Below are 22,747 nucleotides of genomic sequence, written 5' to 3' on the forward strand. Positions count from 1 at the left end.
CTAACGCCAGCTGGAAGTACAACTCAATGGTATATCATATTTCTGTATATGTAGTCACAATTTTTAATTTTAATGGCTTATATTCCACCATATTGTTATGCCATCATTTACTCCAAATGTTTTCAAGTTTTCATATTACAAAGTGCAATTACAAATATAATTGTGTCAAAGGCAGGAAGTTTGCGTGTTATCACTTTTGTTTACATTAAAATAAATGGAATTTATTGGAATTTTAAAAAATCCAAGTAAAGAGATGTTCCTTGCTATTTACACACTGTGTAGGAGGCAAATTATCCTATGTACGTTTTACAACTACATTACGATCAGTAGGACCACGGTTTGGAAAGCCAGTTGCATACTGCTAATCTAATACAAATGTAAGGTGGTATTAACATCGCATATTCACAGATTTAAGGGCTTGAATAAAAGCTGATCAGGAAACCCCCAAAACTGCTTCTTCCCCCATCTTTGGCTTTACAGTAAAACACTGACATTCTTTCAGAGACTGTCAGACTGGGCTTATAATTTTCTAGTAAGAACCACCCAGTGAGGAAGTTCAGTTGGTCGAGGAAGAGCTTCAGCAGATGCTTTGAGGCAGCACCGAGGTTTGATCGGGCCGAGCCCCTTCCAACTGGGCTGGTCACTTGGTCTGCAGCTGGGGTGGCGCTCTTCGTGGATGGGTAGTATGAAGAAAGATTGTAGCTCGTAGCTTCCGAGGCCAGACCTTGGCCAGGACTCACGCGGACAGCAGAGAGCCTTGGGGACTAAGGACGGATCTGCGCGCCTCCCAGCCTCTTGTCCGCCGAGAGGTTCTGCGCAGGCGCGGCAGTCGTGCGACAGCCGTCACTTACGGCCGGAGCTGTTTGTGCTGGGAGCTGGTGGCGCGGAGCAGGGCTCTTAAGAACGAACGGCTTGGGCGCGGGTAATCAGCTCCCTTTCCCCCACTTTCTCACTTATTCTAGGTACTTGGGACTGTCGTAGAGTTTCCAGACCCCATGCAGGCGCCCAGTCGTGGACTGTCCCACTCTGCTGCTCTACTGCTCATGGTGCTCCCGCGCCCGGGGGGGTGAGGGGCGGGGTCGGGGGCTGGGCTGCACTCCATCCTGGCGTCTTCGTGTTGAAATCTCCCAGGTAACTCGCGGTTCTTCTTGTTTTCCAAGATTGGTATCCGGGGACTGTGACTTGCAGGGTCCGCCATGGAGCCAGAACAGATGCTGGAGGGACAAACGCAGGTATCAGGAGGCCGTGGATTCAGGGTGGCGGTGTGCAGGGAGGCAGCGAGGAAGGGGGGACTTATATCTCTGTGACCGGTGTTTTGTTTTCCAGGTTGCAGAAAATCCTCACTCTGAGTACGGTCTCACAGACAACGTTGAGGTAACTCGCCACGTTCCTATGCCTCGTCTGTGTTGTCTCTTGCGAGCTGGAGAAAACTTGGGATCTGCTTTTATTAGGTTGCTATGCACAAGGAAAAGCTTTGTTATCGTGAACTGAATAGTGTCAAGTTATGGGTAGCTTGTTTTATTAGCAGTACTAATGCTTCTTGGTGTACAGACGTACAAATTAGGTTTGAGTCAAAGGATTGAACTTTTATTACGAAACATGTTATTGAGCGATACTGTCTGAATCATTTTGCTTGGTGGCTTTTAATCGATCTTTTGGGATGTTGCTACGTAAAAACCGCATATTAAAATTAAGAAACCCTTTGCCGGGCACGATGGCCCACGCCTGTAATCCCAGCACTTTGAGAGGCCAAGGCTGGCGGATCACCTGAGGTCAGGAGTTGCAGACCAGCCTGACCAGCATGGTGAAACCCCGTCTCTACTAAAAATACAAAAATTAGCCGGGCATGATGGTGGATGACTGTAATCCTATCTGTTCGGGTGGCTGAGGCCAGAGAATCGCTTGAATCTGGAAGACTGAGGTTGCAGTGAGCCGAGATCGCGCCACTGCACTACAGCCTGGGCAGCAGAGTGAGACTCCGTCTCAAAAAAAAAAAAAAAAAAAAATAAAAAATAAAATTAGGAAACCTGTTGGTCTTTGTAGCAGAATAGTGAGCTGGTGGAGTCAACATTTAATAAATATTTATTTCTTTTTAGAGTTCAGTAACTTCTGGGCTGAAGTGAGAGGATTGCTGGAGCTGGGGAGGTTGAGGCTGCAGTGAGCTATGATCGCTCCAGCCTGGGTGTCAGCATGTGACCCTGTCCCTCTTCCCCTCCCCCCACCCCTCCAAAAAATAAGGCCAGACGCAGTGGCTCACCCTTGTAATCCCAGCACTTTGAGGGCCAAGGCGAGCTGATCACCTGAGGTCAGGAGTTCCAGACCAGCCTGGCCAACATGGTGAAACCTCGTCTCTACTAATCCCAGCTACTCGGGAGGCTGAGGCAGGAGAATCGCGAATCGCTTGAACCCGAGAGGTGGAGGTTGCAGTGAGCCGAGATCATGCCACTGCACTCCATCCTGGGTGATAGCGCGAGACTTTGTCAAAAAAAAAAAAAAGAAAGAAAATTAGCAATACAACTTAATTCTACTGCAAAAATGTCAGCCTGCCTAGGTTGAAAATACAGCTCCCAACATACTTTCTGGTGATCTTGAACAAGTTACTGAACTTCTCTGAGCCTTATGGGGCTGAAGATACAGGCAAATTACTTAAGAGTGTGTGGCACATAGTAAAATATTACAATTTTTTTTTTTTGAGACAGAGTCTCGCTCTATTGTCCAGGCTGGAGTGCAGTGGTGTGATGTTGGCTCACTCGTGCCTCAGCCTCCCAAGTAGCTGGGACTACAGGCACCCGCCACCATGCCCGGCTAATTTTTTGTATTTTTTTTTAGTAGAGACGGGGTTTCACTGTGTTAGCTAGATGGTCTCTATCGACCTCGTGATCCACCCACCTTGGCCTCCCAAAGTGCTGGGATTATAAGTGTGAGCCACCACGCCTGGCCAAGGCTAAAAAAATATTAACAGCTATTACTATTATTACTGTGCTTAGAAATGCTGTTACTCTTATTTATCCAAACTGAAACACACATGTCTTGTTTTTTTAATAAAGCATACAGGCTGGGCGTGGTGGCTCACGCTTGTAATCCTAGCACTTTGGGAGGCCGAGGTGGGTAGATCACTTGAGGTGAGGAATTCAAGCCTGGCCAACGTGGTGAAAGCCCGTCTCTACCGAAAATACAAAAATTAGCCAGGCGTGATGGCAAGCACCTGTAATCCCAGCTACTCAGGAGGCTGAGGCAGGAGAATTGCTTGAACCCCAGAGGCAGAGGTTGCAGTGAGCCGAGATTGTGCCACTGCACTCCAGCCTGGGTGACAGAGTGAGACTCTGTCTCAAAAAAAAAAAAAGTTGGCTGGGCATGGTGGCTGGTAAATCGCTTGAGCTCAGGAGTTTGAAACCAGCCTACAAACCCTGTCTCTACAAAAAAAATAGAAAAATTAGCCGGGTGTGACGGTACGTGCCTACAGTCCCCGGCTACTTGGGAGGCTGAAGTGGGAGGATCACTTGAGCCCGGGAGGCCGAAGCTGCAGTGAGCCCTAATTGCACCACTGCACACCATCCTGAGTGAGACAGCGAGACCTTGTCTCAAAAGCAAAAAAAAAAAAGTCACTTTAAAGATATGTAAACAATACAAAAAAAGGAGAATTTTACATTTATCCACATATTGACCATTTCTGGAGATCTTCATTCTTCTGTGTAGGTCTAGATTTCCATCTTTCCAAAAGGTATCATTTTCCTCCTGCCCAAAGGGCTTCCTTGAACATTTCTTGTAGTTCACGTCTGCTGGTAAGAAATTCTTTCAGCTTCTGAATGTCTGAAAAAGTCATTATTTTGCCCTTGTTTTTAGAAGATATTTTTGCTAGTTGTTGATTTGCTTCACAGTCTTATGGCAGACATTGTTTCTGAAAAGAAGCTTGCTATCATTCCTATCTTTGCTCGTCAATAAATAACGTCTTCTCTCTTGCTACTTTTGAGATTTTCTTTATATCAGTGCTTTAAAGTTATTTGGTTGTGGTTTGTCTTGGTGTAGTTTTTTTTTTCTTTTTTTTGAGACAGAGTCCCGCTCTGTCGCCCTGGCTGGAGTGCAGTGGTGCAATCTCGGCTCACTGCAAGCTCTGCCTCCTAGGTTCACACCATTCTCCTGCCTCAGCCTCTTGAGTAGGTGGGACTACAGGTACCTGCCACCACGCCCAGCTAATTGTTTTGTATTTTTAGTAGAGACGGGGTTTCACTGTGTTAGCCAGGATGGTCTCGATCTCCTGACCTCGTGATCCGCCAACCTTGGCCTCCCAAAGTGCTGGGATTACAGGTGTGAGCCACCGTGCCCGGCCAGTTTTTTTCTTTTAATGCTTCTGCTTAGGATTCATTAAACTTCTTGGATCTGTGGTTTAGAATTTTCATCAAATTTGGAAGAATTTCAGCCATTATTTAAAAAAAATATTTTGCCATGGGACGTGACTCATGCCTGTAATCCCAGCCCTTTGGGAGGCCAAGGTGGGAGCATACCTTGAATCTAGGAGTTTAAGACCACCCTGGGCAACATAGTGAGACCCCATCTAAAAAAAAAAAATTAGCTGGGTATGGTGGTGTGTGCCTATAGTACCAGCTACTCAGGAGACTGAGGTGGGAGGATTGCTTGAGCCGGGGAGGCCAAGGCTGGAGTGAACCAGGATCATGCCAGTGCACTGAGGGTGGGTGACAGAGTGAGACCCTGTCTCAGAAAAAAAAAAAAAAAAAAAAAAAAAGATCAGTTTACTTATCCTTTTTTCTTTTTCTTTTCTTTTTTTTTTTTCGAGACTGAGTCTTGCTCTATCGCCAGGTTGGAGTGCAATGGCATGATCTCGGTTTACTGTAAACTCTGCCTCCCGGATTGAAGTGATTCTCATGTCTCAGCCTCCTAAGTATCTGGGATTATAGGCACCCACTACCATGCCTGGCTAATTTTTGTATTTTTAGTAGAGGCGGGGTTTCACTGTGTTTGTCAGGCTGGTCTCAAACTGCTGACTTTAAGTAATCTGCCTGCCTCAGCCTCCCAAAGTGCTGGGATTACAGGTGTGAGCCACTGCACCTGGCCTACTTATGCTTTTTTCTATTGTGAACATATAGAATATATTATAAATTTTTTTTTTTTTCTTTTTTTAATGAGACGAAGTCTTGCTCTGTCGCCAGGCTGGTGTGTAGTGGCGCGATCTTGGCTCACTACAATCTCCGCCTCCTGGGTTCAAGCGATTCCCCTGCCTCAGCCCCCCAAGTAGCTGGGAACCACCACACCCGGCTAATTTTTTGTATTTTAGTAGAGATGAGGTTTCACCATGTTGGCCAGGATGGTCTTGATCTCCTGACCTTGTGATCCACCCGCCTCGGCCTCCCAAAGTGCTGGGATTACAGGCGTGAGCCACCGTGCCCGGCCAAATGTTTTTGTTTGTTTATTTATTTACTTATTTAATTTTTGTTTTTAAGACCTAGTCTTGCTCTTTCACCCAGGCTGGGGTACAGTGGCATGATCATAGCTCACTGTAGCCTCAAACTTGTGGTCTTAAGTGATCCTCCCACCTCAGCCTCCTGAGTAGTTGGGAATAGAGGTGTGTGCCACCATGCCTGGCAGGAATACATTATAATTTTTTTTTTTTTTTTTTGAGTTGGAGTCTCGCTCTGTCGCCCAGGCTGGAGTGTAGTGGCGTGCTCTCAGCTCACTGCAACCTCTGCCTCCCGGGTTCAAGCGATTCACCTTTTTTAACTTTTCTTTTTTGAGATGGAGTTTTACTCTTGTCGCCCAGGCTGGAAGTGGCGCGATCTTGGGTCAATGCAACCTCCACCTCCTGGGTTCAAGTGACTCTCCTGCCTCAGCCTCCCGAGTAGCTGGAATTACAGGCATGTGCCACCACACCTGCCGAATTTTTGTGTTTTTAGTAGAGACGGGGTTTTACCATGTTGGCCAGGATGATCTCAAACTCCTGACCTAAGGTGATCCACCTGCCTTGGCCTCCCAAAGTGCTGGGATTACAGGTGTGAGTCACCGCGGCCAGCGTATTATGAGATTTTCTCCCCCCGTGTCACTGGAACACAAACTGTTTCCAGCCTGTATGAGCTGCAAGGATTGTTCCTCCCGGTGTAATATAGTTTGGATATTTGTCCCTTCCAAATCTCATGTTGAAATGTGACCCCCAGTGTTGGAGGTGGGGCCTAGTGGGAGGTGTTTGGGTCATGGGGGCAGATCCCTGATGAATGGCATGGTGCCATCTTTTGGTAATGAGTCAGTTGTTACTCTATTAGTTATCATGAGATCTGATTGTTAAAAAGAGCCGGGCACCTACTCCTTTCTCTCTTGCTCCCTCTGTTGTTAGGTGACACATCAGTTCCCCTTCCCTCTCTGTCACGATTCATTGCTCCCTGAAGCCCTCATGAGAAGCAGATGCTGGCATCATGCTTGTGTAGCTTGCAGAACTGTGGCCAAATAAACCTCTTTTCTTTATAAATTACCTACCCTCAGGTATTTCTTTATAGCAATGCAAATGGACTAACACAAGATGGTTGTTTCCCTGGCCTTGGGTAGTTGACTTATATCCATCTATTGATAAGTATTCACCTGAAGACTGGAAGGCAATATCTTTAGTCTCTTTCTATGCAGTTCTTGTCTCCATGTGCCTTTCTTCTCTTCAGTGCTCTGCCTTGCAAATTTTAGTTGTTTTGGTCTCCCAGAATTTTCAACTGTCTTCTCAACTCAGGGAGACTACTAGGCTCTGTTCACGTTCTCTCTCCCTACACTGCATCCTGTAAGTTCTCCAAGCAGAAAGCAGTAAGCTGGGACAGTCATAGTACTCACCTCATTTCTCCCCTTTTTGTGATCACTGTTCTACACTGTCTTACCAGCTCATTGTTTGTTTGTGGTAGTTTGGATATATCTATTTTTAGGTTAGTTCAAGATTTTGACTTAAGTGAAATTGAGCGTCACAATTGGCACATAGTAGATAATTTGTAAATGTTCAAATGAAATAAATGGGAGGATTTGGTTAAGAAATTTATTACAAGAGTTATAGGAGTTGCTTAGGCACTGCTCTTTTTTTGTTTGTTTGTTTGTTTTGAGACGGAGTTTCGCTCTTGTTGCTGGGCTGGAGTGCAGTGGCACGATCTCGGCTCACCGCAACATCCGCCTCCCAAGTTCAAGTGATTCTCCTGCCTTAGCCTCCCGAGTAGCTGGGATTATAGGCATGTGCCACCACAGCTGGCTAGTTTTGTATTTTTAATAGAGTTGCAGTTTCTCCATGTTGGCCAGGCTGTTCTTGAACTCCTAACCTCAAGTGATCCGTCTGCCTTGGCCTCCCAAAGTGCTGGGATTACAGGCGTGAGCCACCACGCCCGGCCGCATTGCTCTTTCTTATTGGCTTTCCTGTTGTAGGCATTATAATGTCATGTAACTCACAAGTTAAATTTTTTTTTCTTTTTTTGAGACAGAGCCTTTCTCTGTCGCCCAGGCTGGAGTGCAATGGTGTGATCTCAGCTCACTGCAACCTCCATCTCCCAGGTTCAAGCAATTCTCCTGCCTCAGCCTCCCGAGTACCTGGGATTACAGGTGCGTGCCACCACGCCTGGTTAATTTTTGTATTTTTAGTAGAGGCGGGGTCTCACCACGTTGGGCAGGCTGGTCTGGAACTCCTGACCTCAGGTGATCCACCTGCCTTGGCCTCCCAAAGTACTGGGATTACAGGCGTGAGCCACTGTGCCCTGCCAAAAATTAAAAAATTTTTGAGATGGAGTCTTACTCTGTTGCCCAGGCTAGAGTGCAGTGGCACAATCTTGGCTCAGTGCAACCTCCACCTCCAGGGTTCAAGCAATTCTCCAGCTTCAGTCTCCTGAGTAGCTGGAATTATAGGCGCCCGCCCCACGCCCAGATAAGTTTTGTATTTTTAGTAGAGACAGGGTTTCACCATGTTGTTCAGGCTGGTCTCGAACTCCTGACTTCGTGGTCCACCTGCCTCGGCCTCCTAAAGTGCTGGGATTATAGGCGTGAGCCACTGTGCCCGGCCTAAAATTATTTTTTAAAAGATGGTAACAGGGTCTCACTATGTTGCTCAAGCTGGTTTCAAACTCCTGCGCTCAAGCAGTCCTCTTGCCTCGGCTTCCCAAAGTACTGGGATTACAGATGTGAGCCACTGCGCCTGGCCCCGAGTAGTTTTTATTGTATACGTATACTGTGACTGGAAGTTAGGACTGTTTTTAGGAAATACACTGTGAGATTTTGAAGTTTGCTGCATTGTCTTTGTTGTGATCAATGTGAAGTTTTGAACCTAGTGGATTTTGATTTAGGGGATGAAAATTCATTCAAGATGATACTGTCAGTTTTCAGAAATAATGAAGTTGTATAGTGTTTTCTGCAACGGAAAGCTGAACTTTTACAAAGGCTCAGTTAGAGTTTCTGAAATGATGGTGTGCTAATTATCTGTTGAAATTTACTAATGAAAAATAAAATTTTCAGTCCATGGACAAATAAATAGTATTTTACAGATTAAAAAACTTTGTATTTAATAGAAAATTATCTTTTAATTCCAAAATTAGATTGAAAAATCATAAGCAGAAGTTGTCTGACATAGTTATGGGAAGTGTCTTTGGAAACCATGCTATATATGTTACAGATAATGTGATTAAAGGTTTTTTCTCACTTTTACCAAAATAAAATTAAAAGTAGAAAAATTTTTCTTTGTCGACTCTTTTATATCTAGTTTGAGTATGATTGAAGCAAAAGTTCATTTAAATGAAAGTGCTCTTAGGAATACTGTTTTGTCGTTTTAGAGCCATTTCTTTTTTTTTTTGTCTCTTTGATTTTATTCTTTATTTTTTATTTTTTTGAGACGGAGTCTTGCTCTGTCACTCAGGCTGGAGTGCAGTGGCGCAATCTTGGCTCACTGCAACCTCCGCCTCCCGGGATCAAGCGATTCTCCTGCCTCAGCCTCCTGAGTAGGTGGGATTACAGGCGCACACTGCTACGTCCAGCTAATTTTTGTATTTTTAGTAGAGACGGGGTTCCACCATGTTGGTCAGGCTGGTCTCGAACTCCTGACCGTGTGATCCACCCTCTTGGGCCTCCCAAAGTGCTGGGATTACAGGTGTGAGCCACCGTGCCTGGCCTTTGTTTTTTCTTTTTGAGACGGAATCTTGCTGTGTTACCCAGGCTGGGGTGCAGTGGCATGACCTCAGCTCACTGCAACCTCTGCCTCCCGGGTACAAGTGATTTTTGTGCTTCACCTTCCTAAGTAGCTGGGATTACAGGTGTGCATCACCATGCCCGTCTAGTTTTTTTGTTTTTTATTTTTCTTTTCTTTTTTTTTTTGAGACGGAGTCTTTGTCGCCCAGGCTGGAGTGCAGTGGTGTGATCTCGGCTCATTGCAACCTCCACCTCTCGGGTTCAAGCGATTCTTCTGCCTCAGCCTCCCGAGTAGCTGGGAGTACAGGTGCGCACTACCATGCACGGCTAATTTTTGTATTATTAGTAGAGACGGGGTTTTGCCATATTGGCCAGGCTGTCTTGAACTCCTGTCCTCATGGTCGGCCTGCCTTGGCCTCCGAAAGTGCTGGGTTTACAGGCGTCAGCCACCGCGCCTGGCCGCAAAATTTTTTAATACATTAGTTTTAAAAATGTAGTGTGATGGAGGCAATAAGTTACTTTTTAATGCTCTGAATGTCAGTCAAATCTATTTGATAGCTCCAAAATTTGGGAGTTGTAAAGAAGAAAATATAACTTGTTATTTTTTAAACTTCATTTATTTTTAATTATAATTATTATTTTTTAGTGTTGCCTGCCGGAATGGAGAAAACTTCATTCATTTAAATGTGACATTAATGATTTTTTCTGTTAATAATTTTCTTCATTTTGGGGTTATTATTTACATAATGTATTTTCTTAAACCTGTTCATTTTTAAAAATCATGGATTTATTTATTTATTTAGAGACAGGGCCTTGCTTTGTCGGTCAGGCTAAAGTGCAGTGGCATGATCTCGTCTCACTGCACCCTCCGTCTCCTGGGCTCAAGTGATCCTCCCACCTCAGGCTCCTGAGTAGCTGGGGCTACAGGCATGCACTACCACGCCTGGATAATTTTTTTTTTTTTTTTTGACCGAGTCTCGTTCTGTCGCCCAGGCTGGAGTGCAGTGGCGCGATCTCGGCTCACTGCAAGCTCCGCCTCCTGGGTTCATGCCGTTCTGCTGCTTCAGCCTCCCGAGTAGCTGGGACTACAGGCGCCTGCCACCACGCCCGGCAAATTTTTTGTATTTTTAGTAGAGACGGGGTTTCACTGTGTTAGCCAGGATGGTCTCGATCTCCTGATCTCGTGATCCGCCCATCTCAGCCTCCCAAAGTGCTGGGATTACAGTCGTGAGCCCCCACGCCAGGCCTGATTTTTGTATTTTTGGTAAAGACTGGATTTTGCAGTTGTCCAGGCTGGATATATTTCTTTAAAAAAGAAACATAAAGGGCAAAACATTCTCATTGTGATAGAGGGTAACCATAAAAATGACAACAGTGAATAAAAGACAATGGTAATACATTTTAGCTGTATTCTCTTAAGTGTATAAGCCTTGGACCCTGAAGCTTGCTCTCTCTGATGTGACCAGCCTTGCTACTATGATTTGGTGCTGTTTGGTGTCATGTCCAGTTTTTTTTTGGGAACACACTCTAAGAAGATACTCACATGAAGAAGAGAAAAAGGATTTGTATTTACTCCTACAAAGTCAGAAGGAAAGGGAGAAAGAGTAGGATCTTGAGACATGACATTAGAAGAATGAGATAATAGGTGCTTTTGGAGAGAAAGAGCTTGAATGAGATTGAAAGATGGGTCTGAATTTATTTTGGGCAGAGAAGTTTGTGGTCTAGTATCATCTTTCTAGTCATTGATTTGCCTTTTCTATTAGTGTCATATTTCCATTAGTTTTGTTTAGCACTCAACATAACCTGGTTATTTGAAATGTTCATGCACTGTTTTTTTGAATTCACTAGAGGATAGTAGAAAATGAGAAGATTAATGCAGAAAAGTCATCAAAGCAGAAGGTAGATCTCCAGTCTTTGCCAACTCGTGCCTACCTGGATCAGACAGTTGTGCCTATCTTATTACAGGGACTTGCTGTGCTTGCAAAGGAAAGGTAAGATAATTGTGTCCACAAATGGAGTTAGTAAAGAAAGCAAAATAGATTCCCCTATCTGAAATATCATTAGTTATGTATAGCGACTTTTTACTGTGTGATTTATGGATGTTAAAAGTTTTTAAGAAAGTACTCAGCCGTAATCTCATAATTCAGACATTTAAATTTTTTCCCACCAGTCTTAGATCATATGCATATTTGTAAAGATTTGTAATCATGATATACATGTAATTTTGAATCTTCTTTTTATTTATTATGACATAACATTTTTCTGTATCTCTCCATAGTCTTCATGGTTATAATTTATTTTTATTATTGTTATTTTGAGACAGAATCTCGCTCTGTTGCCCAGGCTGGAGGACGGCGGTGTGATCTCTGTTCACTGCAACCTCTACCTCCTGGCTTCAAGTGATTCTTGTGTCTCAGCCTCCCGGGTAGCTGGGACTACAGGCGTGGGCCACTACACCCGGCTAATTTTTGTATTTTTAGTAAAGAAGGGTTTTCACCATGTTGGCCAGGCTAGTCTTGAACTCTTAACCTCAAGTGATCTGCCCGCCTCAGCCTCCCAAAGTGCTGGGATTACAGGCATGAGCCACTGTGCCCGGCCTATTATTATTATTATTATTATTTTTTGAGACAGAGTCTTGCTCTGTCTCCCTGGCTGTAGTGCAGTGGTGCAACCCTGGCTCACTGCAACCTCCACCTCGCCGGGTTCAAGCGATTCTCCTACCTCAGTCTCCCGAGTAGCTGGGATTACAGGCACCTGCCACCACGCCTGGCTGATTATTGTATTTTTAGTAGAGACAGGGTTTGGAGTCTCGCTTTGTCGCCATGCTGGAGTGCAGTGGCATGATCTTGGCCCACTGCAACCTCCACCTCATGAGTTCAAGCGATTCTGCCTTAGCTTCCTGAGCAGCTCAGGCACCCACTACCACGCCCAGCTAGTTTTTGTATTTTTAGTAGTGATGGGGTTTCACCATGTTGGCCAGAATGATCTCGATCTCTTGACCTTGTGATCCGCCCATCTCGGCCTCCCAAAGTGCTGGGATTACAGGCGTGAGCCACTGAGCCTGGCCTTAAATTTTCTTAATAGCAAGAGTACAATTATTTCTCTTTCTTTAACATGTTTTCCCCAGTATTTCTCACCTAAATTCTTTTTTGTGTAAGCAAATCTAATAAGAAAATTGTTTTCGCAAGTTAAATTAGTCAACATTTATTAGGTGCATATTCTATTTTATTCAAAGAATAATAATAAACATTATAATAGCAAACTGACATAACTTGATAAAGAACTTGATGGAACCATGTCTTATCTCAGCCAGGTGTGGTGGGGTATGCCTTAGCCCGCACTGCTTGGGAGGCCGAGGTGGGAGGATCGCTTGGGCTTGGGCCCAGGAGTTTGAGGCTGCAGTGAGCTGTGATCGTACCACTGCACTCCAGCCTGGGTGACAGAGTGAGATCCTGCCTCAAAAAAAAAAAAAAAAAAGGGAAATATATCCTTTCTTATAGTAAAAGTGAGTTATTAACTTAGAATAGATAATTTGTTTATATAAAAACTATATGAAGGAGCAGTAAATATTTGTTTTTGATAGCTATATTTGTAAATTACCATTTATTTATGACTGAGCTATATCTTGGCTCTACTATCAACAATTAAAATATGGGTATCTTGGGCCGGGCGCAGTGGCTCACGCCTGTAATCCCAGCACTTTGGGAGGCCGAGGTGGGCGGATCACGAGGTCAGGAGATCGAGACCATCCTGGCTAATGCAGTGAAACCCCATCTCTACTAACAATACAAAAAATTAGCTGGGCGTGGTGGTGGGCACCTGTAGTCCCAGCTACTCGGGAGGCCAAGGCAGGAGAATGGTGTGAACCCGGGAGGCGGAGCTTGCAGTGAGCCCAGATTGTGCCTCTGCACTCCAGCCTGGGCCACAGAGCGAGACTCCGTCTCAACAAAAAAAGAAATGGGTATCTTGGCTGGTCTGAAGGTAGTGAGTTAACTCGATTGTTGATAGTCTTACAGATCAAGCTCCTTATTCTATTCTTTTTTTTTTTTTTTTGAGACAGAGTTTTGTTCTTGTCACCTAGGGCTGGAATGCAGTGGCATGATCTCGGGTCACTGCAACCTCCACCTCCTGGGTTCAAGCAGTTCTCTTGCCTCAGCCTCCTGAGTAGCTGGGATTACAGGTGCCTGTCAGCACACAAAGCTAATTTTTGTATTTTTAGTAGAGGTGGGGTTTCACCATGTTGGCCAGGCTGGTCTTGAACTCCTGACCTCAGGCGATCCACTGTGCCCAGCCGGTTTTTTTTTTTTTTTTTTTGAGACAGAGTCTCTGTTGCCCAGGCTTGAATGCAGTGGCACAGTCTTGGGTCACTGCAGTCTCTGACTCCCAGTTCAAATGATTTTCCTGCCTTAGCTTCCCAAATACCTGCGACTACAGGTGTGTGCCACCACATGTGGCTAATTTTTGTATTTTCAGTAGAGATGGGGTTTCACCATGTTGGCCAGGCTGGTCTCTTAACTCCTGACCTCAGGTGGTCCGCCCTCATTGGCCTCCCAAAATGCTGGGATTATAGGCGTGAGCCACCGCGCCCAGCCCTTATTCCCCTATTCTACTCTTTTCCCCCTTCTCACTATTGCACTTGAGCAGTCTTAAAAAAAAAAAAAGGAAAAAAAATATGGATGTCTTTTCTATTTTTTTGTTTTTCCTCTAGGGAAGACTAATATATTAGAAATTTAAAATATTACTGTATTTATTTATTTATTTATTTTTTGAGACAGAGTCTTGCTATGTTGCCCAGGCTGGATGCTATGTTGCTCAGGGTGGAGTGCAGTGGCACGATGTCAGCTCACTGCAACCCCTGCCTCCCTGGTTCAAGAAATTCTCCTGCCTCAGCCTCCGGAGTAGCTGGAACTACAGGCGCCTGCCATCATGCCTGGCTAATTTTTGTATTTTTAGTAGAGATGTGGTTTTACCATGTTGATCAGGCTGGTCTGGAACTCCTGGCTTCAGGTGATCTGCCTGCCTCGGCCTCCTGAAGTGTTGGGATTACAGGCATGAGCCATTACGCTTGGCCTCCAAATATTACTTTAAATGCTAGAAAAACATTTGAAGAAATTTTTAAGTTCAAGCTCATAAATACATTAAAAATTTTTTTGAGACAAAGTCTCGCTCTGTCATCCAGGTTGGAGTGCAGTGGCGAGATCACCACTCACTGCAGCTTCAGCCTTCTGGGCTTAAGCAATCCTCTCACCTCAGCCTTCTGAGTAGGTGGGACTACAGGTGTGTGCCACTATGCCAGGCTAATTTTTAAACTTTTTTTGAAGAGTTGGGGTCTTACTATGTTGCCCAGGCTTGGAAGTGATCCTCCTTGGACTCCCAAAGTCCTGGGATTACAGGCATGAGCCACTGTGCCTGGCCAGTAAATATATTTTTTGTTAAAACACAAATTTTTTTTTTTTTTTGACATGGAGTCCTGCTCTGTTGCCGCAGCTGGAATACAGTGGGGGCAATCATGCCTTACTGCAGCCTCCAACTCCCAGGCTCAAGCGATTTTTTCCACCTAACCCTCCTGAGTAGCTGTGACTACAGGCGTGCACCACCACGCCTGGCTGATTTTTTGTATTTTCTGTAGAGACAGGGTTTTGTTATGTTGCCGAGGTTGATTTTGAACTCTTGGCTTCAAGCTATCTGCCCGCCTTGGCCTCCCAAAGTATGAGGATTATGAGCGTGAGCCACCATGCCCGGCCCAAGTACGGTTTTTTTTTTTCCCCCGGCCCAAGTACAGTTTTTTTTTTTTTCTTTTTTTTTTTTTCCAAGACGGAGTCTTGTTCTGTTGCAGCAGGCTGGAGGGCAGGGGCTCCATCTTGGTTCACTGCAACCTCTGCCTTTGGGGTTAAAGTGATTCTCATGCCTCATCCTCCCGAGTAGCTGGGACTACAGGTATGCACCACCACGCCCGCCTAATTTTTTGTATTTTTAGTGGAGACGGGATTTCACCATGTTGGCCAGGCTGGTCTCGAACTCCTGACCTCGTGATCTGCCCGCCTTGGCCTCCTAAAGTGCCAGGATTACAGGCGTGAGCCACCGTACACGGCCAAATACATTTATTTATTTATTTTTTTTGAGACGGAATCTTGCTCTGTCGCCCAGGCTGGAGTACAGTGGCACGATCTCGGCTCACTGCAACCTCCACCTCCCGGGTTCAAGTGATTCTCCTGCCTCAGCTTCCTGAGTAGCTGGGATTACAGGCGCGCACCGCCATGACCGGCTAGTTTTTGTATTTTTAGTAGAGACGGAGTTTCACCATGTTGGTCAGGATTGTCTTGAACTCCTGACCTCGTGATCCACCCGCCTCGGCTTCCCAGATGCTGGGATTACAGGCATGAGCCACTGCGCCCGGCCCCAAATACATTTTTTAAGTAAAGAGTTCTGGTAAAATAATTCATCATGTGAACCCTAAATACTAAGTGAAAAATCTTGTCTATTTGTAGATAGCTCTTAGGGCTGTTTAAAGTGCTCTGGGAATGTTTTGAGATCATTGTACACACATTTTCAATATGCCTTTTCATAGTAGAGTTTAAAATAGATGTCTCCCCAATTTTTCAACTTTGGACTTGTATTCTCAGCAAGAATAATTTACATAGAAGTGTTAATACGAAATATCTCCTCTTAGTTTTATAAATGTGTTTATCTTCTTAGGTGTACTGTAGTTGTATTAAATAGTATTAGAATTATTGACTTAAATTATTTGAAGAAAGAAAGAAGTAGCTTTTAGAAAAGAAACATAACCTACTTATTTGTATTAGTGTTGCTTCTTTGACTAGTCACTTGAGTTCATCTACATGTCTTAGTGATGCTACATCCACTGTCCTATATTATTTTTGTTCTCTTATTGAAGGATATTACACAGAATATTACACATATCATAGGTATACAGCTTGATGAATTTTCACAAACTAAACATACCTGTGTAGCTTGCAGTCAGATCAAGAAACTGAATACTGCCAGCATCTCAGAAGCCATCCATGTGACCCCTTCAAGTCATTATTCTCTCTGGGGTAATAATCATCCCATTGTCAATACATTTTTTAAACGTGTTTTAAAATTGAGTTCATAACCAGATTTAAGCCATGCAAAAATTTCAGTCTCATTAAACTATTTTGTTGGCTAATTAATTTGCTTGCTTATCTCATTTATTTTATTTACTATAAATGTCCTTTGACTGTGAAATGAAAATTAAACTTAAAAAGATGAGTTTTCATTATGGAACAATATGTTTAAATTAATACATCTAGGAAATATATTTCTAAACTTTGGATTTCTTTTCCCTTACAGACCACCAAATCCCATTGAATTTCTAGCATCTTATCTTTTAAAAAACAAGGCACAGTTTGAAGATCGAAACTGACTTAATGGGAAGAACAGAAAAATTTAGTTGCTACTGTAGATTTACATGATTAAGAGGCAGCTTTAATTGCCATGATTATTCCCCCTTTTTGGATGCATAAGAACCTTCCGGACAACAGAACCTATTTCTGGAACTGCAGAAGATAACATATTTCCCTTATTTTGATTTAATCACCATAAAACCATACCTATTTAATGAGTGTATTCTGTGCAGTTTTTTCTCAGATTGTCTTTAACTTTGTTTTTAAAATGACCTTCAAAATAAACTGTCAAAACACCATTATTTTAAAGTAGTTTTTGTTCTGTATGACAAATATTTTACATGATTGAATTGTTTTATGAATTTCTCTTTTTCTTCTATCTTCAAATGCTGCAGAGTTTTACAACAGAGAGAAAATACAGCAGTCAAGTATAATTTAAAAAATTCAGCCAATTTTTCTCAGCATTGTTACTGGACCTTTCTGAGGGTGGGATCTGGGCATCTTCAATGGCTTAACAAGTATCACAGGTGATTCTAATGTACAATAAAGTTGGAGTACTAATAAAAGCATTGCAAAGGGGATACAATATCCTCTAATGTTATCAACGTTTATAGTAATAGCTATAATTTATTGCACTCCTACTAAGTTTCAGGCATAATACATTTTTACTTAAATGATCTCTGATATAAGCAGCTCTGCAAAGTAGATATTATTATTCCCATTTTGCAGATGAGGAAACAGACTTGGAGAGGTTAAGTGACATGCTCAAGACAACACTGCTGGTAAGTTTTTGAATGGGAATTCAAATCCTGTTCTACTGATGTGTTGCTGAATTTCATTGCTTCTCTTTGCAATAAAAAGCAGCAGCCAGTCCTTTTTGGGGTCTGTTCTCATTGTCCCCTGTGAAGAACTTGAGATAGCTCACTAGCTCAGAAAATAGAGAAATTGCCTTAAGAGAGCCAGGAAAAACATTCACTAGAGCAGTGGTTCTCAAATAGGAGTGATTATCTCTCCCCACCCCCATTTCCCCAGAGAACATTTGTTGATGTCTGGACACCTTTTGGTTGTCACAACTGGAATAAGGTGGGGTTCTTGAACTCCTGACCTTGTGATCCACCTGCCTTGGCCTCCCAAAGTGCTGGGATTACAGGCATGAGCCACCGTGCCCAGCTAGGTGGGGTTCTACTGGCATCTAGTGGGTATAGATGCTGCTGAAACATCTTAACAATGAATAGGACAATCTGCATGCTCATCTTCTCCCTCCCCAAGAATTATCTAGCTTAAAATGTCAGTGCCAAAGTTGAAAAACCCTGCATTAGAAGCCTATTAAAGTCGTGTGTCTCCAAGCTAAACATGTTAAGGCCTTTGCAAAGTTAGAAATTTAATGCCATTGGCTGGGCGCGGTGGCTCATGCCTGTAATCCCAGCACTTTGGGAGGCCGAGGCATGTGGATCACAAGGTCAGGAGTTCGAGATCAGCCTGGCCGATATGGTGAAACCCTGTCTCTACTAAAAATACAAAAATTAGCCAGGCGTGGTGGCACGCGCCTGTCGTCCCAGCCACTCGGGAAGCTGAGGCAGAAGACTTGCTTAAATCTGGGAGGCAGAAGTTGCAGTGAGCCGAGATCGTGCCATTGCACTCCAGCCTGGGTGACAGAGGGAGACTCTGTCTCAAAAAAAAAAAAAAAAAAAAAATGTTGATTATGCCTTATAGTTTTCTTTAATATGGGAAGTACTTATTTTAGTAGAACTGACACTTATGGGAGGTGCTATGTTTTTGGTTTACATCTGCAGATCTACATATTTGAATAGGAAAAACCTGGACATACTGGGATCTTCTTATATAGTAGTTTTCATAGGTATTCTATAAAATTTATTTTGGTTATTTGGCTAACTCATAAGTTAATCCACCCAAGTCCTTTTAGTGATTTTTTAACATTTGAGTAGTAATTGGATAATTATTATTATTATTTTTTTTGAGACAAGGTCTCGCTCTGTCACCCAGGCTGGAGTGCAATGGTGTGATCTTGGCTCACTGCAACCTCCAGCTCCCAGGCTCAAGTGATTCTCCTGTGTCAGCCTCCTGAGTAGCTGAGACTACAGGTGCATGCCACTGTCCCCAGCGAATTTTTGTATTTTTAGTAGAGACGGGGTTTCACTATGGTGGCCAGGCTGGTCTCAAACTCCTGACCTCAGGTGATCTGCCCACCTCAGCCTCCCAAAGTGCTGGGATTATGGGCGTGAGCCACCATGCCCATAATTGGGTAATCTTATTAAGGGATCAATAATCTTCTAGCAGTAGGTCTTTACCAACGATTCTCATCAGAGCTACTTGGGGGAACTTTTCAAATATAAATATAAGTATAAACAATATAAACAAAAATCAATATAAAAATACAAATTTCGTACATAATATAAGTATTATTTATGTGTTAAGGGGCCTCTATAGCTGTCACCTGGTGAACATGACCCAATGGGACAGAGCCTTTTTTGTTGTTGCTTTTTTTTTTTTGAGATGGAGTCTTGCTTGGTTGCCCAGGCTGGAGTGCAGTGGCGTGATCTCGGCTCACTGCAAGCTCTGCCTCCTGGGGTCACGCCATTCTCCTGCCTCAGCCTCTCCGAGTAGCTGGGACTACAGGCGCCCGCCACCACACCTGGCTAATTTTTTGTATTTTTAGTAGAGACGGGGTTTCACTGTGGTCTCGATCTCCTGACCTTGTGATCCACCCGCCTCGGCCTCCCAAAGTGCTGGGATTACAAGCGTGAGCCACTGTGCCCGGCCGACAAAAATCTTTAAGGCATTCTGATACCTCTGGTTAAGGACTGATTAGAAGATATTCTAGTTTTGGAAGTGTAAAGATGCAATACTCAGCCTAGTGGTAAGGGCTAAGAATAGAAATGTCTTTTTATTAAGTTTTTTAGACGGAGTCTCGCTCTGTCCAGGCTGGAGTGCAGTGGCTCACTGCAACCTCTGCCTCCCAGGTTCAAGCAATTCTCCTGCCTCAGCCTCCTGAGTAGTTAAGACTACAGGTGCACGCCACCACACCTGGCTAATTTTTTGTATTTTCTTACAGACGGGGTTTCACCGTGTTGCCCAGGCTGGTTGCGAACTCCTGAGCTCAGGCAATCCGTCCGCCTCGGCCTCCCAACGTGCTAGGATTACAGGCGTGAGCCACCGCACCCGGCCAATTTTTTTTTTTTTTTTTTTTAAGAGGTGAGGTCTCACTATGTTGCCCAGATGGTCTCAAACCCCTGACCTCATGTGATCCTGCTGCCTCGGCCTCCCAAAGTGCTGGGATTACAGGTGCGAGCCACTGTGCCTGGCAAGGAATGTCTTTTCCTGCCAGTCCACATAATACTTACTTGAGTATTTATGTGCCAGGCAGCATGCTAAATATTTACATGAGTTGTCATTTAATCCTTGAACCTGTGAGGGGGATTTAAGTTTAAAAAATTTATCCCTATTTAATTTTATTAAAAAAATCACTTTATCAGAGTATAATTGAACAAAAAGCTGTATATATTTAATATATACAACTTGATTACTTTGGAGATAACTATAGATCACTGAAACCATAACTACCATCAAGGCCATAAACATAGTCCTCACCCCTCAAAATTTGGGGTAGGTTTAATTTTAATTTTAATACTTTATTTATTTAGAGATGAGGTCTTGCTCTGTCACCCAGGTTGGAGTGCAATGGCATGGTCATAGCTCACTGCAACCTTGAAGCCCTAAGCTCAAGTGAGCTTCTTGCCTTACCCTTCCAAGGAGCTAGGACTATAGGTATACTGCTGAGCCTGGCTAATTTTTTTTTTAAGCTTTTGCAGAGACGAGTTCTCACTGTGTTGACCAGGCTAGTCTTGAACTCGAACCCCTGGCCTCAAGCTATCTACCTGTCTGAACTTCCCACGGTGCTGGGATTATAGGTGTGAGAGCCACTGTGCCCAGCCTATTTGTTTTTGAGACAGAGTCTTGCTCTGTCACCCAGGCTGGAGCCTGGTGGTAAGAGCATAGCTTACTCCTGGGCTCAAGTCATCTTCTCGCGTCAGCCTCCTGAGCAGGTGGGACTACAGGCACGCACCACCATGCCCGGCTAGTTTAACACTTCATTTATAGATGAAACATTTGAATACTTTCCTTAAGGTTACAGAGGAATTAAGTTTTTGGCAGGGATTCAAACCCATCTTAACATTTTATATATAGATATATATATATATATATTTTTTTTTTTGAGACGGAGTTTTGCTCTTTTTGCCCAGGCTGGAGTGTGATGGCATGATCTCAGCTCACTGCAACCTCTGCCACCTGGGTTCAAGCAATTCTCCTGCCTCAGCCTCCCTAGTAGCTGGGATTATAGGCGCACACCACCACACCCAACTAATTTTGTATTTTTAATAGAGACAGGTTTCTCCATGTTGGCCAGGCTGGTCTCGAACTCCTGACCTCCAGTAATCCACCTGCCTCGGCCTCCCAAAGTGTTGGGATGGTGGCTCACGCCTGTGAGCCTGCCAATACTATATATATATTTTTTGAGACGGCGTCTGACTGTGTTTCCCAGGCTGGAGTGCAGTGATATGATCTTGACTCACTGAAATCTGCCTCCTCGGCTCAAGCCAGTCTCTCACCTTAGCCTCCTAAGTAGCTAGGACTACAGGCAAGAACCACCACGCCTGGCTAATTTTAGCTTAATACCCTATTACCTGTCAGGTGTGCCTAAATTTTTCTTTGATGGAAAAACTAGTCCCACTGATCTAGCTAGTAGATGAAAAAGTGAGTCACCAATTAGCTGGGTGCAGTGGTGCGTGCCTGTAGTCCCAGCTACTCAGGAGGCTGAGGCTGGAGAATCGCTTGAACCCGGGAAGCAGAGGTTGTAATGAGCTGAGATGGTGCCACTGCACTCCAGCCTGGGCGATAGAGCGAGACTCTGTCTCAAAATAAATAAATAAATAAATAAAAGTGAGTCACTGTAGGTAATCATAAATGATACATACTGTAGAAAGTTTTTTTGTTTGTTTGTTTTTGAGATGGAGTCTTGCTCCATCACCCAGGTTGGAGTGTACTGGGATGATCTCGGCTCACTGCAGCCTTGACCTCCTAGGTTCAAGTGATCCTCCCACCTCAGCCTCCTGAGTAGCTGGGACTACAGGTGCTTGCCACCATGTCTGGCTAATTTGCTTTTTTTGTATTTTTCGTAGAGACAGGATTTCACCATGTTGCCCAGGCTTGTCTTGAACTCCTGGGCTCAAGCAATCGCCCGCCTTTGCATCCCAAAGTGCTGGGATTACAGGCATGAGCCACCATGCCTAGCTGTAAACATTTTTTTTTTTTGAGATGGAGTGTCGCTCGCTCGCCCACGCTGGAGTGCAATGGCATGCTCTCTGCAACCTCCACCTCCTGGGTTCAAGTGATTCTCCTGCCTCAGCCTCCTGAGTAGCTGGGACTATGACTAGCTGTCACCATGCCTGTCTAATTTTTTATATTTTAAGTAGAGACGGTGTTTTACCATGTTAGCTAGGATGGTCTTTCTCTCCTGACCTCGTGATCCACCTGCCTAAGCTTCTCAAAGTGCTGGGATTACAGGCGTGAGCCACTGTGCCTGGCCGACATTTTTTTTTTAAACTTAAAAATATTCTATATGAATTTGGTAATTTTTTGATTTTAGTCTTGTCTTTGGGTATGAGTTCTTTCATGGAATTCTGTATCGTCCTTCTTCCACAAAGCACACCTATGATGCGTGGTCTAAAAATTTCAGTTTCAAATTTTTTGAAAGTATCTTAAGGTTTAGACATTTAAGAAATAATTTGTAGAATGCTATTTTTGTTTTATCAGTCTTTACTCATCTTGTCTGCCTCTGACAGTTTTTTTTTAATTGAGTCTTTCTAAAACATTCAACCTAATTTTTCTACAAACATCGTGTCTTAGTCCTTCTGGCCTGCTATAACAAAATACTATAGGTTGGGTGGCCTGTAAACAACAATTTATTTCTCACAATTCTGGAATCTGGGAAGTTCAAGATTAAAGTTGTCTAGTGAGGGCCTACTTTCTAGTTCATAGATGGCACCTTCTAGCTTTGTCCTCACATTGTGGACGTGGACTAGCTAGATCTCTGAGGTCTCTTATAAGGCCACTAATCCATTCATAAAATGACTGAATTACCTCTGAAAGATCCCCCACTCATAATGCCATCGCTTTAGTGGTTAGGATTTCAACATATGAATTTGGGG

At 43.8% G+C, this 22,747-nt stretch overlaps 2 protein-coding genes across 5 annotated transcripts in view; both read left to right on the forward strand.

Moving 5' to 3' along the window:
• The first annotated feature begins 819 nt into the window (after positions 1-819).
• On the forward strand, positions 820-16,822 carry DPY30 (dpy-30 histone methyltransferase complex regulatory subunit). Of its 2 annotated transcripts, none has more exons than XM_003262708.3 (5): positions 820-922; positions 1,161-1,232; positions 1,327-1,374; positions 10,984-11,126; positions 16,468-16,822. In XM_003262708.3, exons 2-5 carry the CDS (start codon positions 1,197-1,199, stop codon positions 16,538-16,540), a joined length of 300 nt encoding a protein of 99 aa, XP_003262756.1. In that variant the 5' UTR covers positions 820-922; positions 1,161-1,196; the 3' UTR covers positions 16,541-16,822. The 2 variants fall into 2 exon arrangements, with proteins under 2 accessions (XP_003262756.1, XP_030655218.1); XM_030799358.1 differs by having other exon boundaries at positions 858-962.
• Positions 16,823-16,913: 91 nt separating this feature from the next.
• The window catches only part of MEMO1 (mediator of cell motility 1), a 159,171-nt gene continuing 153,337 nt past the window's right edge, over positions 16,914-22,747 (forward strand). For all 3 annotated transcript variants that reach the window (XR_004026925.1, XM_030799356.1, XM_030799355.1), the window contains exons 1-2: positions 16,914-17,047; positions 17,250-17,302. The gene's annotated coding sequence lies outside the window, so the exon portion shown is untranslated. The remainder of the gene's footprint in view (positions 17,048-17,249; positions 17,303-22,747) is intronic.

The sequence above is a fragment of the Nomascus leucogenys genome, chromosome 19 (assembly GCF_006542625.1).
Source record: "Nomascus leucogenys isolate Asia chromosome 19, Asia_NLE_v1, whole genome shotgun sequence".
Taxonomy (NCBI): domain Eukaryota; kingdom Metazoa; phylum Chordata; class Mammalia; order Primates; family Hylobatidae; genus Nomascus; species Nomascus leucogenys.

Excerpts from the sequence above, each read along its gene's own strand:
- DPY30 (XM_003262708.3), top strand. The coding sequence starts at position 1,197 with ATGGAGCCAGAACAGATGCTGGAGGGACAAACGCAG. Across the intron at positions 1,233-1,326 it reads TGCTGGAGGGACAAACGCAG|GTTGCAGAAAATCCTCACTC; the intron begins GTATCAGGAGGC and ends TTTGTTTTCCAG. Across the intron at positions 11,127-16,467 it reads GCTGTGCTTGCAAAGGAAAG|ACCACCAAATCCCATTGAAT; the intron begins GTAAGATAATTG and ends TTTCCCTTACAG.